This window comes from Mauremys reevesii, linkage group 16, assembly GCF_016161935.1.
Source record: "Mauremys reevesii isolate NIE-2019 linkage group 16, ASM1616193v1, whole genome shotgun sequence".
In the NCBI taxonomy this organism is placed as follows: Eukaryota; Metazoa; Chordata; order Testudines; family Geoemydidae; genus Mauremys; species Mauremys reevesii.
Genome location: NC_052638.1, coordinates 19812465 through 19828904, shown reverse-complemented (window position 1 = coordinate 19828904; position 16440 = coordinate 19812465). Strand labels below are relative to the sequence as shown.

At 40.2% G+C, this 16440-nt stretch overlaps 1 protein-coding gene and 1 long non-coding RNA gene across 14 annotated transcripts in view; one reads left to right on the top strand and one right to left on the bottom strand.

Annotated features, from left to right (window-relative positions):
* LOC120384738 overlaps positions 1-16440 on the bottom strand; it is a 40023-nt gene that overhangs the window by 13274 nt on the left and 10309 nt on the right. The window lies entirely within an intron of this gene.
* The window catches only part of LONP2 (lon peptidase 2, peroxisomal), a 163666-nt gene that overhangs the window by 142135 nt on the left and 5091 nt on the right, over positions 1-16440 (top strand). For 9 of the 12 annotated variants that reach the window (XM_039503745.1, XM_039503742.1, XM_039503743.1 and 6 more), the window contains 4 exons: positions 2719-2767; positions 3223-3284; positions 11285-11492; positions 13235-13425. In XM_039503745.1, coding sequence (XP_039359679.1) covers positions 2719-2767; positions 3223-3284; positions 11285-11492; positions 13235-13425 — 510 coding nt within the window. Of the gene's footprint in view, positions 1-355; positions 814-2718; positions 2768-3222; positions 3285-3760; positions 3802-11284; positions 11493-13234; positions 13426-16440 lie in introns of those variants that run through there. The other 3 variants (XM_039503746.1, XM_039503749.1, XM_039503753.1) reach the window with 3 other exon arrangements.

Here is a 16440-nt window from a genome sequence, read left to right as displayed (position 1 = left end):
TGCATTTATCCCTGAGCAATACATCAGTTACTGTTTCCATAACTAGCTGTTCGTAGGCATAACCTAAGGGTGATCAGCTTCCAGACTAACACATTGTGTTGGCTGGCAATTATATAAGTATCTTGTGGTACATAAATATTACATAGGTTCTAGAATATTTCAAAACATGTTTGGTCATGTGAATTTTGTGTGTGTGTTTAATTCCGAAGACAATCCTGTGACTCTCTTCTAATGAATTTCCTCACATTCTCTTTCTAATGAACTTCCTCAAATGGCCAAGTGATTCTCTTTCTAATTAAAAGTGTAGCCCTCATCCCAAAGAAGGCTGGGTTCCATTTGTTTTTCTTTTTTTCAGCCTGCACAGAGTCTCATTTCTCTTTATATCAATCTTTTGAGAGCTTCACCTGTGACCTGCATTCTGCCATATATAATTAGCTGAAATCAAGACACAATGAAGGTGATTGTCATGTCAGTACTTAGTTGTAGTGTATCAAGCAAGGAGGAATTGAACACTTTAAGTGATTGGACTGATCTGCCTTCCCCAAGGGTAAATACTTTGGATTGAGACCTTTTTAATAAATTAACCCTATAATTTTATGCTGAGCTCTCCCAATAGAAAGGGACACAAGGCTAAATCTTCAAAAAGACTTAGTGTTGGACATAGGTGCCCAAGGTGCCACTGAGATCCTCAAAACCCTTGTTCAGCTGCTGCTTAACTCTGTAGGCACCTAAAGTTCCTAGGCACCTGATTTCAACCATTAAAGTCCCTTAGGTGCCTAGGGTTATGCTAGTGAGCAGGTACACAGCTGCTTCAGTCTGGGCATCCAGGCACTTTTCTCATGCCTAAGCCCCCACAGGATCCTTCAATGGCATTGCCACACTTCTCACCTCTGTGGCTCGATTTGGTAGGCATGTTCAGAGGCTGCCTAAATTCCCAGAAATCAGCCCAAGAGATGTTTGGGGGTGAGGGGAAGGGTGAGGAGAAGGTCACCTTTATAATCTTGAAATATGAGAGACCTGGATTCAATTCCCTCCTCTATCTGATGTAGAGAGGGCATTTGAACTTGGGTTTCCCACCTCTCAGGTGATTGCCCTACCCACTGGACTTTATTCATTCTCTCTCTGTCACCCAATGGCTAGTTAATTATTTTACACAGTGGAACAGGCTTCAACAGGTTGAGAGAAACCCACACCAGAATATCTCTTATCCCAGTGACTAGGTCACTCACCTAACACAGATGAGTTCCCTAACCATTGGGCAAAAGGTTGTAATGGAGACTGCTGCCTTCTCTTTTCTCCTTGTGTTTCATGCAAAATAAATAAATAAAAAAGCTTTGGTGGATAACTCCAAGAGATGGTTCACATCTGAGAATCCCAAGGAGCGATAGGCCTGTATTTTGGAGCAGAGCTTCCTCAGGGCATAGGATCCACCATTGCCTATTGGCTAGTATAGGCAGCTCCCTGCTCAGCTGGCTGGCTTTTGTGGATCTCATGCTTAGGCACATGACTCCCCCCATGTGTTGTATAGGGAGTCTAAGTGCCAACTTGAGGCCGTGAGGCATGTAAGGGTTAGGTCTGCAGTGTCTTGGTCCCTTTGTGGATATAGCCCTCTGTTAATAATCATAAGGTTAATTCACAACACACAATAATCTTTGCAGGTTATCTTAAAGAACAAAACCTACATTTCCTAAGGTGTCAAAGTAGGCTAATTACAGATTTGAAACAAATCATGTAATAAGGCTTTGGAAGAATCATAACAGTGAAACAGTAGCAAGTGAAACATTATGTATATCAAATTAAAAACTCACCAGTCTTTTCTGTGAACATGAGTGAGTATAAAATGGTAGAATGCTCTTGAGCCCAGCAGCAGGTAGATCAATTGTGCTTGGAAGTGGAAAGCCTTGGTGCCATGAAAGTATAGAGTCCCACTTCATTAGTGGTACACAAATCTAAAAATCAATGTATTTGATGGCAGATTAAAAAAATAAGTCTTTGCCTATATGTGGGCACTTTTTAAAGGAGACCTTTTCTAACAAATGCATCATAGACTTTAAGATTAGAAAGGACCATCATGATCTAGTCTGACCTTCTGCACATTTGTTGCTGTGGTGGTTTTTGCAGGAGAAGGGAAGGTAGAGGAAAACTCTACCCAGGTAGAGGAAAACTCCTTCTATGACTGTTCAGTGGTAAATGAGGGAGTAAATCACAGAAATGCCTACTAGGAAGGAATAGGAAAAGGTGCAGAGGCGAGGGCCTCCAGAAAAACAATATAATAGCAAAGTGTTAACCAATAACTAAAGTAACCTTTCTTATTGATCTTGGCATAATTGCTCAGTGACTTAATGGGCATTTGTCAGCTATGCTGACTTACTCCGTTTCCAAATCAGGCACACTGGAGATGTGTGGCAGAAGTCTGTGGTCTTAAATATACTGGCATCAGCTAGTTTAATGTGTCATCTTTCTCACTGAACATTCACTATACCAAATAATTACTTTTCATTAACTCAAAGTAACATGCCCTTTTTTAAATGGGCGGGAGAAGAGTGGAATGTATCGTGTGGCCTTTTAACTGTTCTCATTCTGTTAGTAATACATAGTTTCTAGAGGTAGGATGACTTCTAAATGGTTTTGTCTATTTTTATTCCCTCTGGCAATTTTTTGGGGGAAAATTTATTTAAAGTAGGATGTGTGTTTATATTTGGTCCTGTGTCTTGGCAGGAATTACGGGTTTTTAATCTAAAGGGAAAATACTTCGCGGACAGAAAGGGTGAGTTTTGAAAGCTTTTTCTGTGGCAAATGAAAAAGAAACCCAATTTCCTTTTATCTGTGTTTGTAGTCATACTTTGTTTAAAAGAACAAGGAATGAAAGTAATTATTTTTTTTGGCCAAGGACTGTTTTAGAAAATTGAGACTTCTGAGTGTAAAAGAGACATCAGACTTGTAATATAAAAGAACAGATAAAACAGTGTCATTTGAATAGGGTCAGTTTCTTTGTATTCCAAATTAATTCCACATCTGAAGAAAACTGGCTCCAGTCCCACAGTTAATGATAGTTGTATAATTGGGGAAAACCATTTAATTTCAGTATATAAAAAATTCACAGAGATTGTTAAATACATGAACTGCACGTATACATAATGTATTTAGCGTGTATATATGCAACTTTCTTAGATTATGTGTAACAAATGAAGAAAAACACATTCTTATCTATTTTGCAAATAGGTTTTAATACGTCACACAGAGTTCTGAAAGATATAGATACACCCCAGAAAGACCATGAACTAGTGAGATTTAAACCTATTCTTATGTTATTACTGTATGTTAGGATTTATCAGCACATAGTGACACTAATAGTACATGAGTACCTTAAAATGAATAAATTTCGGTTGACTAGTTTGGGTCCTGAGAGGACCATATGTGCCAATAATAGTACTCATAGGTAATAAGGTAATAATTGGAGATATACCAATCTCCTAGAACTGGAAGGGACCTGGAAAGGTCATCAAGTCCAGCCCCCTGCCTTCACTAGCAGGACCAATTTTGCCCCAGATCCCTAAGTGGCCTCCTCAAGGATTGAACTCACAATCCTGGGTTTAGCAGGCCAATGCTCAAACCACTGAGCTATCCCTCCCCTTGTACTCAGACATTGGCCATTCAGTGACCAGCCCAATACACACAATGCATCTTTAGCACATTTAAATTCCTGCCAAGTAGATGGTGTACCTTTTCAGTATATGCTAAAACATATATCCCTTATTAGAGACCATTGGGCAAAATACAGAGGAAACCGAAAATGTATGGGTGAGTGACTATAATTACAGCAGAGTGTAGCTATGAAGATTATTGACCCAAAGAAGGCATGGTGCTTAGTATCATTTAAACCTTTGAAACTTGACTGACTCCAACTGCAATTAAAATTCAGTCAGACGTCACAAGTCTGAACTGCATACTGGCCTGATACAGCCACAATATTACTTCTTTGCTATATTAAAGGAGTCTTTAATTTATGTTCTTCCCCCTTTTTTAAAAACTGTTCAACCTATAAATGCATCCTAAAGCAATCTTAAGGAAAGATACTTAGAAGCTAGAGTCCTCCCCCATCTAAATGCCTCCAGTTCTTAACTATCCATATAGTTACAAAAATGTAATGTTTTCTCATTTTCAAGCCTTGCACTTTGACACTATAGTCAAGTAGGAGCTTCATCCTGTACTATTTATGTACTGTGTATAATAAGTGTAAGACGAAAAGTGATGTGCAGATCAGGATGCTTGGAGGAATTTGATCCTGTACCAAAGCCATAGCTACTTTGCCACAGCCAGCTTACTTATACTTAGGAGCAGGAAGAAGGCCTGAGAGAGGAAGCTGCCAGTATGATGATCGTGCTTAGACCCATATCTCCCCACCACACTCCCCTATTTTTTAATCCAGTGCACTTGAGCAAGATAGTAGGTGCTCTGGGAGATGAGGTAAGACTGCTGCTTAATACAGAGGACTGACTACACTAAATGCTTAATTTTACTTGTGCCCATACTTAGCATCTGGTCACATTTGTGCTACAGTGCTACAAAACTTGGGCACTACAAATCCCAAAACTTGGGATTTGTAGGATCAAAGCCATCACATCGTGATCAAATGGGTCCTGTTCCTACAAATGAATACAGCAAAGAAATATACATCTGGGAAGCAAAATGCCTTTTTTTTTTTTTTTTGCCATCTAGTTTCACTTTTTATCTTCCTTCATAACATCTGAAACTGTTCGCATTCTGAGAATTTCTTCTTTTCTTATCTCTGCTGATATTAAAAACATGACTTAGTGAGATCAGCTTCTCTTTAGATATTTGTCTCGTTGAGTTTTGGCCCTATCCATGCACCAAAACAGATTTAACAATGATGGTTTATAATTACTTTATAACAAGGGTTGGTCTTATCGCTACCTGGGATAAATGACTTTAAATAAAAATGTTTATGCAGTTTGACCTCATCTCCCTCCATCATCCAACAGATAAAAGAAGGCCCAACCACTTGTAACCTGATTAAACTCATATTGGGCCCAGTGACTATTGAAAATGACTAGTTAATATCAGTTGTTTTGGAAGTGTAATGGGGGCCTTTGTTCTAATTTCAAGTCCTCTGCCATTGTGAGAAATGAAGTGATTCAGAAGTGGCCCAGGTCTTTATCTACATAGGAAAAACTTTCTAACTGATAGTTAAGTACTGGAATGTGTTAGCAAAGGAGATTGTGGAATCCCCATCATTGGAAGTTTTAAAGAACAAGTTGGACGTGCACATGTCAGGGATGGTCTAGATATACTTGGTCCTGCTTCGGGCAGGGGATGGATTAGATAACCTGTGAAGGTCCATTCCAGTCCTACGCTTCTTTGATTCTATGCTGGCTGCCAAGTTTTGTGCAGTTCCATGTGACATCTTATGCAAAATATTTAAGCTACTTTGCATATAACCATAAACTTCAGTTTAAAAAATTCAGTTGTGTGGATTTAGTGCTGATGAAAGATGTTGGCTTGAAGACATTCACCAAGCTGTCAGGACAAGCTTCCCTCATACACTGCCCTGTCAGCATGTCTTAACCCAAATCTGCGTATGGGGTTTCTCGAGAGGATAGCAGGGGTAGTTCAGTTTTCAAGGCCTGTGCAGTTCTTGACCTCTGCTGAGTCTGCCAGTTAGTGTAAAGAACGGTAGGGGAAAATGTCTGACATTTGGAGTCTGTCCTTTTAGAGATCTTGGTTCTGTTCCTGGATATTCCTTAAGTAACCTTAACCTCTTGTTACCTTATTTGTGAAATTGGGAAATGATACTTGCCTGTTCTCTAAGGTAAGGGTATGAGGCCTTGATCAGGAATGAAGGTTATGAAATACACAGATATTAACACAATTCAGTAGAACAATTGAGACTCGTGATGTCCTGGCCCCCAGCCCAGTGCACCATTCTGTAGGCCAACGAGTAGTCTATGGGGTGGACTTGCTCACTATACAGGAGTCTGTCGGAGATGCATAAAGGCCTGACAGGTTCCCAAATGCATGAGTGTCAGGCAGCTGGTTTCCAAAGCAAGAGCAATAAAATGTCGGAACATCGTTAGGCACTTCAAACCAGACAGAACTCAAATAATCCTTGGGTTTTTTTATTACTGGACTTTCCTTACTACTTGGATGAACAGATGTTTATTGTTTAATACTTTAATAAGATGTGATGAGAAAAACACATACTGTAGCTAAAGCAAATTCCAGGGATTGGTCATTGTGGCTTCTATTAGGCTACAGGTCTTGTAGAGTTTTTAGTAGATTAAATGACGCTAGATGCTTTTAAGAATGCCATAGAAGGGAAATCAACGTTCTTTTTTAAAAAAAATTCTTACTAAATCGCTTGACCTGTGAATAAATGCAAACAGCTTAATGTCTTGCCTGAGTCCAAGGGCACTGATATTGAATCCTGCCCCTTCCCCTCCAACTAAAGAGCAGCAATCCGTAGCAAGCAGGATATAATTCAGGAGCCAGTCTCAGGTAGCACAGATACAGCTTTCACATCTGAGCCATAAAACTGAAAAATAAAGTAAATATTAAGAAAATCACACTTGGCTATGGGTCAAGTGTAGTGTGGTACTAAGCACCTTGCAGCACAGCCAAAGCATAGAACACAAAATCAAAAATGTCAGAGTACTGAAAAGGAGTGTGTAGAGTTTAAGTTCCCTTTTGTGAGGGGATAATAGCTGCAAATGCATTTTGTTGCCTTGCACATGTGATAAGTGTGTGCCTGCACATGACTAAGCTGGCTAGGCTCGCAAGCAGAACAGTCCCTCTGAGAAAGAGTGCGAGAATCAGCTGCCTTTGGGCTTGTATTCACTACCGGGATAAGTTGACCTAAGTTACGCTACTCCAGCTACATGAACAACGTAGCTGGAGTCAGCGTTGTGTAGGTCAACTTACCCCGGTGTCTTCACTGTGCCGCATTGATGGGAGACACTCTCCGGTCAACTTATCTTACTCTTCTCAGAGGGCTGGAGTACTGGAGTCGACCAGTGAGCACTCTGCTGTCAATTTAGCAGGTCTTCACTAGACCCACTAAATCGACATCTGCTACATTGATTGCAGCAGTGTCTGTCTGCCTTTCTTTCATGCACATCCTTTTGGCCAGTAATCACTGGCACCAGCTGTAGAGTGAACAGTTGTTCACTCATTTTAACTGCAGAAAGGAAGTTGTTTTGTCCTTGTTAGACAGGAAAGGGAACTTATGAAAGCCAAACAATAAGAAACTTTTGCATTCTCCGTTTTTATTATACTTCGGTGATGAGATGGATTACTGCCTGAATATTGCATTGTTAATTGTGTTTGGATGTCCATTTAGTAGGAGGAGCCTTGATCAATAAAATAAACAGGAGTACTACACACACCCTTCCTTATGCTTATCTCAGACTGATCAAAACCATGTTGTTCATGCAGGACTGGAGGAAGGTAGGCCTGCGTTTGAGCTGTGAGGTACCTGAGAATTGTGGTAGTCTTGGAGGCTGTTTATAGGAGGCATGTGAAGAAGGGCTAGAATACTTAGGCTATGCCTACACTAGGTGTGTTTTTCGTCGTCCAAGTATACCAGCATAGCTGCACTTTGTACGGAAATAGTAAAAACCCCTCACGAAGGAAAACAGTTGTCCCAGTAAAAGTGCCGTTTTGCCAGTGTGGCTGCATCTAAATCACAGACTTCTGTCGGCAGAGCTGTTGATCACGCATCGCACCTCTGCTCAGTCATGACCAACAGGTAATACCAGCAGAAGTCTGTAAACATAGCCTTAGTGTCACAACCTGGCCCAGTCTGGCACTGGAGGGACACCAGTCTAGTAGACCCAACCGCTGAATCCCATGTGCTCACTGTTCCTAGCTCTGGGTATATAAGGCATGCTCTCCAGGCCAGTCTTCTGGCATGTAGTTGTGGATGACCCCCTTTCACAGGGAGCATTCCCCTTAAATAAAACCTTAGGGCTTGGCTACACTTGAGAGTTGCAGCGCTGGGAGTTTACAGCGGTGGTCATCCGGCTGTGTAGGAACAGCACTGGTGTGTGGCCACACTCACTGCTACCAGCGCTGGTGTGTGGCCACATTTGCAGCATTTGCAGCGCTGTTGGGAGTGATGCATTATGGGCAGCTATCCCAGCGTTCAAGTGGCAGCAACGTGCTTTTCAAAAGAGGGGGGTGGGGTGTAGTGTGACAGGGAGCGGGGGAGAGAGAGAGAGTGGATTTTTGGAGCCAACACTGTGTGTTAGCTTCCTGCCTTGCAAAATCAGAAAATGTTCCCGACCCCTTAACTGCAAACAGCCTGCATCCAATGGACTCCTTCTCCCCTCTGCCCCCGCTGTTTCTCTGTCAAGCAAACACTCACTCCCTGCCTGCCTCATTCACAGGGGTTATTTCATTTGATTGTTCACAGTCAAGTACAGATTGATCACAGCAAACAGGAGCTGTGTTTGTTTTTTAGATAAGCAGCTCCCGGAGCTCCGAGTTCACAACAAAACAAAGAGAGGCTGCATAACAAAACAAAGAGAGTAATTTAGTTAAAAGCATTCTGGGATATCTGCTAATACCCTGGAGGCCAATAACAGCGCTCGTGTGTGTCCACACTTGATGAGCAGCGCTGGTGATCCACTCGCTGCCACTCGCTACACCCCAAGCAGACCAGGTGTTCAGCCAGCGCTGCAGCCAGGGAGTTGCAGTGCTGGATGTGCCTTGCAGGTGTGGACAGTTACTAAGTTGCAGCGCTGGAAAGCCTCCACCAGAGCTGCAACTCTCAAGTGTAGCCAAACCCTTAGATCCCTTTGACTATGTGCCAAGGTTGAGGTACTCCAGCACCTCCCCCCACAGCCAGGCTTCTTTGTAGAGAGTTCATTGGTCTTGTGGATGGATCAATAGTTGAGAGACAGAGTTGATGGGCCTTGATGGCTGTCTCATTGAAAGTCCTCTTCAGGGTGTGTTTCACCCTTTCTGGGCAGGACCAGTGTCTAGAATAGGCTGGCCTCATCAAGGCCAGGCTGCTTTTACAACACAGAATACAAACGTGCAGTTAGCACACACAGTGGAAGACACAAAACAAAATGGAGTTGACAGTTTGGTACAGACATAGTGGTCTCTCACGCTTACCATATGCAGTGCTTTACATTTTCAGTGTAGTTTATCTTCGGTAGTGGTAACACTTGCAGGATAGCAGACCTAAGAAAACTGTTAGGTTAACAATAATCTGTGCTGTGTAGAGAGTTGGCATTCCAAAGAAACTCATTCCACCACTCTGCAGCTGAGAAGATGCTTTTGCCTTAAGTATTTGATGGCATAATAGGGATTTTTTGCAGAGGAAGGCAGGAGGAAGAGGATAGCTAGTGTGCAACTTTTACAAATAATGTTTTGCTTTAAAAACCTTGCTTTTAGAGTAGCACAGTTATGTGACCCATACAGTGGATGCCCTTCCACGCATTGTATTGATGTTTGAAGAGGAGGATGTAACTGGAGGACAGGTAGAAATGTTGCATCCATGCTATCGCAGGTGGTGTAATCACTTCACTCCCTGCCACAAAAAGCCCATTTGGGGTACTTGTCTTCTGCCCCTGTGAATGAAACTGTTCTCTAAAGCATTTAGTTAATAATCCACCTTTTCAGAGCCCTGACTCAAATGATTTTCAATCTCTGCCATTCTATAAGGGGGGCAAAATATTAAAATGGAAAGGAAACTCTCATGCTGCCTTCATTTATTTGTATTTCTTTAGGCTGTGTCTGCACTACAGCCTATGTTGGCATAACTTATGTGTCTCAGGGGTGTGAATAAACCACCCCGTTGGGCTACATACGTTACACCGACGTAAGTGCCCATGTGCACAGTGCTATGTCAGTGGGAGAGCTTCTCCTGCCAACCCAGCTTCTGCTGCTCACGAAGGTGGAGTAATTATGCTGACGGGAGAGCTCTCTCACGTCAGCATAGAGCATCTTCGCCAGATGCGCTGCAGCACTGTACATGTAGACATGGCCTTAGATTTATACACTCATTCCATAGAAAGGAGCACTTTTCTTTTGCTCTTTCCTTTGCTTGACGCAGATTATACACATGGACTATTCCAGTATCCCCTTTTTGCTCAGCAATAAATATACAATAACCTGGGATCTGAAAACCAAACCGAGATCTTTATAATCTTCTGCCACAGTCCTTCCACCCCCTCGCAGCTCAGGAAAAACAATCCTTGCAGCAGGCTCTGAAGGTTGATATGGTAGGACTATTTCAGACTGATGGGGGGAGCGGGATTCCAAACCAGAGGGGCCCTCACCGAGAACATCCTGTCATCTGCCCCCTCCTCTCTCTCACATGGCTCTACCTCAGGCTGTTTTCAAAGTGGCTGTGTGGCACAGGGAGGTGTAGACAATCTTTCAGTTAAGTAGGTCCTAGCCACATAGAAGTAGGCACATGATACTTCCTAAGGGACAAGGCCTTGTTCATTAGTAGAACTGGGAAAACCATTTGTGATGAGTAATTGAGTCAATTAATTTTGCATCTTCTGTGTTCACACATTGTCCTCTAGCATGCAGTTTTCTCCAATCTCGGCTCTCTGAGCTAAGAAGTGAAAACATTATCTAAAAGTTGTATTTGTTTGAAATGCTTTAGAAAGGTTTGCAGTGAGTGATGTTTGGTAGGCATCTCATGATATAGTTCCTGTTCCCATACAATGCAGCATAAATTGCAAATATTTGTATTGAAAACATTGTTTGAAATAAACTTTGGGTCAATATTCAAGCTTAAAATTTGGTTTTCACAACTGTTCATGTAGGTAAGGCTCTCATGGTAGAAGAGTCATAAAAAGCAAACACTAGAGGGGTGAACACGGTCAAAGTGAACTCGTTTAAAAATTGGACCAAGTATTTGCAGAATGGACCTGATCCAGAGTCCATTAAAGGCAAAGGAAAAACTCCCATTTATTTAAGTGGCCTCTGGATCAGCTGCATGCCATAGATGAGAGCTAGTGCATCCATTGACGTGCCCTAATGCTGTAATGTATTTTCGCATTTGGGGAAAATTATTGCAGGGTGGAATTAAATATGAGGTTGGAGACTTGCCTTTAGTCTTTCTGTCTAAAACTTAGTAGTTGCTTTGAAGGCATCAGTAAAATCCCTGCCCTAGCAAATTAGTTTATTCTAAGAGTTTTAAATTTTAAGTTGTGAATGTTAAGAGTTTCAAAAATATTTTCAAAGCCTTGCTGAGTTGTTCTTTCTTAAAAATTGTGTTCTACTCTGAGTTGTTTTCTCTTAGGTATCTGAACGTTTGAATCAGCCAGGAGTAGCCATAGGCTTGGCTTGGACTCCTTTAGGAGGTGAGATCATGTTTGTAGAAGCCAGCCAAATGGATGGAGAAGGTCAGCTTACTCTAACTGGACAGCTGGGGGATGTCATGAAGGAGTCAGCACATCTTGCAATTAGCTGGCTGCGTAGCAATGCAAAGAAATACCAGCTAACTAATGGTATGTGAAAAACACAAAACAAGAATGTTTGTGTGAGCCTAATGCAACATAGAGATGAATACCTGTTGTAACCTCTCACCAAAGAGATGCATATAAGCAATTGTTTTAATTCCTATGCAAGGCTTATGATGTTTCTGTGATGACCCAAAATGTACCATTATATTTTTCAATAATGAACTATAATAACGAATAGGTTGCTGATTTATATGAAAAGTTATCTTATTTAATTGATTATCTAAGACACATTAGAACAATTATATTTACCTTAAAGGAGAAATAGGCTCCTCTACACTAATGCTGAAAATGAGACCAGCCAAAAAAAACCAGCCACAAATTGGTTATTTGTGGTTCCTCCTGTGCCTGCTGGTGATTAGCCAGTTCTGGTTACAGCTGAGGATTCAGCCGTGTTCTATTTTGTTATTAAGTGGCCTTACTTATTTAAGGCAACTTTAGATGTTTAAAATTCTATCTATTTTAAATTTCTAATTTGCTTTTCATCATTAAACTACTTGCTTGCTTTCTAGTTCTTCGTTAGCAACCCAGTGCTATGATGTTTGAGAGTTAAATACCTCCGGGCAGTGTTTAGTTTTCAGAAGTAACACTTTTTGTTCTATAAAATAATGAAACCATTTCTATAAAAAGTAGGTTTTTTTAAAACTTTGTTTAATAAGCCTTGTAGGCATAGACTTTTTCATTGGCTTTTATCTGTTTGGGTTGTACTAGAACTATTTAAACTGTGAAGCACAAGCATCTTTTATCCATCAATAACCTGAAAAAAAGACTTCAGTTTGAAAATAAGGTTTAAATCTAGTATGATTTAATCAAGAAAATCAAAAGTTCTAGAAGACTGCAACATAGTTTGGTGATCTGTTGTTCTGGGGAGCTGAGTAGCCAAATAGTAAAAGCCAACACAATTAACAGGACTCCCGGACCTCCTGTTGGTAGTTTCAGCCGAGCGGCCAAGGACCAAATGAACGATTTCTGGCTTGGCTACAACATATAATCTTTAGAGGGTGTATCAGATAGAGTGGTAAATAGAAGCAGAGTTCTGTGTGATAATAAGAGATGTGTTCTGTGTCCCATATCAGAAGGGCAAGAGGAAGATGTAGACTTCATTCAGATCTTCATTAAGGGTGAGATTAGTTTACAGGTACACAAGTCATTTTCTCTGGAGTTGTGAAGTCTCTGGTCCATAGTGTGTCGCCCAGAGTCAGAGGCCAGGTCCCAGGGCCTGTGATGACTTTACCAGTCTCTTGAACCCAATAGCATAGCCCACAGGATCAAGCCCTTACTATGGTATATGGCTTATTATGCAATTTATAATGCTTGACCTCAAAGTTAGATATTTTACCCCGATTAATTCTTTATATAGAAAATCAGCCTTTAACTCAAAATTTTTGATGAAGGCTCATGGATTCAGCATATTTATTTCTACTTAAATGTTTTAAGAGATTGTAATATGTTTTTAGGCCTTAAAATATCCAGTTTGTTTGTTTTTAAATCATAGATTTTTATCCTGTTTAATATTGATAGCAAGCTATCTTTGGCCTAGAAAAGTTTAGATTTTAGTGGGGCAATGTAGTGTGTTCATTGGATTTTTTTTCTCTCCATTTTTAAGTGTACTGTTTTCAAATAATGCATTTGCTAAGAATTCTAGTTCTCCAGTGGCCTTTTTAGAACAAAGACCAGGAATAACACAGGTTTGAATTTTCCACATTCAAAACCATTCTCTTTTCTTTAAGCTTCTGGAAGTTTTGATCTCCTTGACAACACCGACATCCATCTGCACTTCCCAGCTGGAGCCGTCACAAAAGATGGACCATCTGCTGGAGTTACCATAGTAACCTGTCTTGCCTCACTTTTCAGTGGGCGGCTGGTGCGTTCAGATGTAGCAATGACTGGAGAAATTACACTAAGAGGCCTTGTTCTTCCAGTAAGTCTCATTTGGAAAAGTTAACCTATATTAAGATAGCACTGTGGGTTTTTTCCTCTTAATGCCCCCTCTGTAACATGAATTAGTAATTTTCTTCAGAGCTACTTACCCAGGTGTAAACCTTGTAATCTTGCTGTCCAGTTCATTCCTGGACAGCCTTGCATTGTCTTTCAGTATAATTAGCACAGATGCATAGAAAAGTCCTAATTCACATCCAGATGTATACTGTGAAAGTTACTTGATTTTATGCAATTTGCATTCAAAAGCTGTTAGTATATGGGTGATATTTTCAGTGGAACAGATAACTTCAATTTATTATTTTTACAAGTACAAATTTCCTTTTCTAATAATTCCTAAAATTCATACTATCCATTTACATTTCCTACATGTGTGTTGCAAATTAAAAAGCATTAGTTCCTGAAAAAAAAAAATCAACTTATTGGTATTGACAGGGTATTTTTATTATTGTAGTCCATGGAGAGAGGATTAGACTCCGGTGATAATAGCATACAGTTGATTTGTACAATTAGCATATGCAGGCAGCACAGATGTGCTATGGGTATGGGCAGAAGTTCAACCTAAACCACAAATATTTTTCTTCCCCCATAGTGTTGAGTACAGTGTAGATAAAATCTGGCTTTAGTCAAGCCCTAAGCTCTTTATGAACATAATTATAGCAACTATGTGTAAAGAATGAAAGTAAGTTGGCTGTAATTTAGTGTTAGGTCTGTAGCGCTCAACGTGAGAACAGTATTTTCCACAATTTAAAAACGACCTTAAACCATGCCATTAGGAGGGCAGTGCAGAAACATCCATTATGTGGTTTTTCTTTCTTTTTTTTTTTTGGTATTGTCATAGCACTTTGGAGCTCTAGTCCCCACTGTACCAACAGAACAAAAAGACATTTGCTGCTCCAAAGATCTTACAATCTAACCATAAGACAAAAAACAGGTGGATACAGACAGATGGATGGGAATTCAAGGAAATAATGAGGCAATGTGGGTTAGCTTGAGAGGTTGTAGTCTCAGCACACAAACAGCCTAATCATGGTTATGTTTTGTAGGCATCAGAGAGCTAGAGGGATCTGAATGAGGATAATGAGTGGAGTAATTAGTGGCTATTTAGGGAGAGCACCTCCAAGCATGAGGGGCAGCAGAAAACAAGTAGGCAATGGAGGCTGGCATCATGGGCTGATCAGAATTAGGAGTTGACATCTCAGAAGAGGTAATAGGGTGGGGACTTGTTGTTAAGGGCTTTGAAAGTGAAGACAAGCCACTTATGTTTGTTGGACATGTGACAGGCTAGGAGAATGATCTTTATAGCACCATTCTGAGTGGATATGACTACATTTGTCAAGGCTCGCACTCGAGAAGAGAGTGTTGCAGTAATTCTGGTATGTCATCATAGTAGGCTTAAATCAGATTACCAAATTGAATAGGGTTGTTGTACCTTAAATAACATGAGACATCTGGCACAGCATAACTGTTTTTTTGGCCAGGTCATTGTTAAGTGCAGACTGCAAACACATGCCCCTCAAAAACAATTAATAGAAATGACACCATCCTTTCTGAAGACTGATTCTTGAGAGTCCAGAATCCTGCTGATACTCACATGAGCATCCCATTGAATTCAAAAGGACTTCACATAGTAGGATGCCTTATGGCAGATAGTGAGAGTTAGCAAGACAGGACCATGTTTTTATTGTGTGAAAAGCAGGATTGTGTTTGGTATTAAAAATACTAATTTTACACTCTCCTAACTCTGCTTCACCATAGCAAAAGGAATCTCTCTCCTGTCTCCTTCTCAAGGACTTGCGTTAGTTTAGAATTTATAAGATTGCCAACCTGTGTGTTCACTTTCCCATCTGGAATACTTTATTTTTTAACTTTTTCCTAAGCAAAGAATGGCCTGTTAAAACCCATTGATTTGTATCCAAAGAATGCTCTTTAATGCCTCATCCTTAACTGCTATAAGTTAAAAGTGACTCATTGACATCAACAGAACCACATCAATTTACAGAAGCTGAGGATCTGGCTTCTTCTTAATTCCAGTAACAACTTAAACTAACATTTTGAGCATTTCAGAAAAGCTGTTTGTCAAATTCTTATGTTTGCAGTTATGAAAGACAGACAATTGCATACATTAACTGTATATATAAATTCCTAAGATTATATGCACATGAACTTGTTTGACATCAAACCTATGACTTGCAAGATTTTTTTTAAATACTTACGATGTGGCGTGTTTAGAATGGTAATCCATGTATTGCACTGTTTTTATGTCACCTTCCTTGCTAAATGAGGTGATTGTCAAAGATGTTTGACTATAATGGCAAAGTTACATTTTCAAGAGAAACTTCAGTTAATTTCAGTTTTGGCTAACAATGGCTAACCTTTACTTCAGAATGATAGTTTGAACTGTACCTTCTCTTGATACTAACTATTATAGTATTTGTGGTGCTTCTTTGTACTGAGCAGTAACTTTCTAAAGATCAGACTGTCATTTACAGAGGAAAAAAGTGGCTAATGTTTCTTCTTACCAAATAGCATGAGTAGCTTGGTGGTAGAATTTGAGAGAGAGAACATGTACAAATAAACTTTAGTTGCTCAATAAGGGCATCACTGTAATCTGTGAAAACGTCTCCTAGCAGTTACAAGATACTAGATCACATATCACTAGAGTTGGTCTAAAATTGAAATTTCTGTCATGCAGGACATTGATATTTTGACACTTGTTTTCTTTCTGAATTAGGACAAAGTAAAAATATCCGAACTTTTCACAGAATAGAAAGTTCTGAAAAATTCTGGTTTGGTTTGTCAAAATATTGACAATTCTGACAGTTTGTAGTGTCAGTGTAGCTGTCTTGGTCCCAGGATATCAGAAAGACAAGGTGGGTGAGGTAATATCTTTTATTGGACCAACTTCTGAGAAAGATGAGCTTACATAGAGTTCTTCTTCTGTTCCCAGATCTGAAGAAGAGCTGTGTGTAAGCTCAAAAATCTTGTCTCTTTGGCT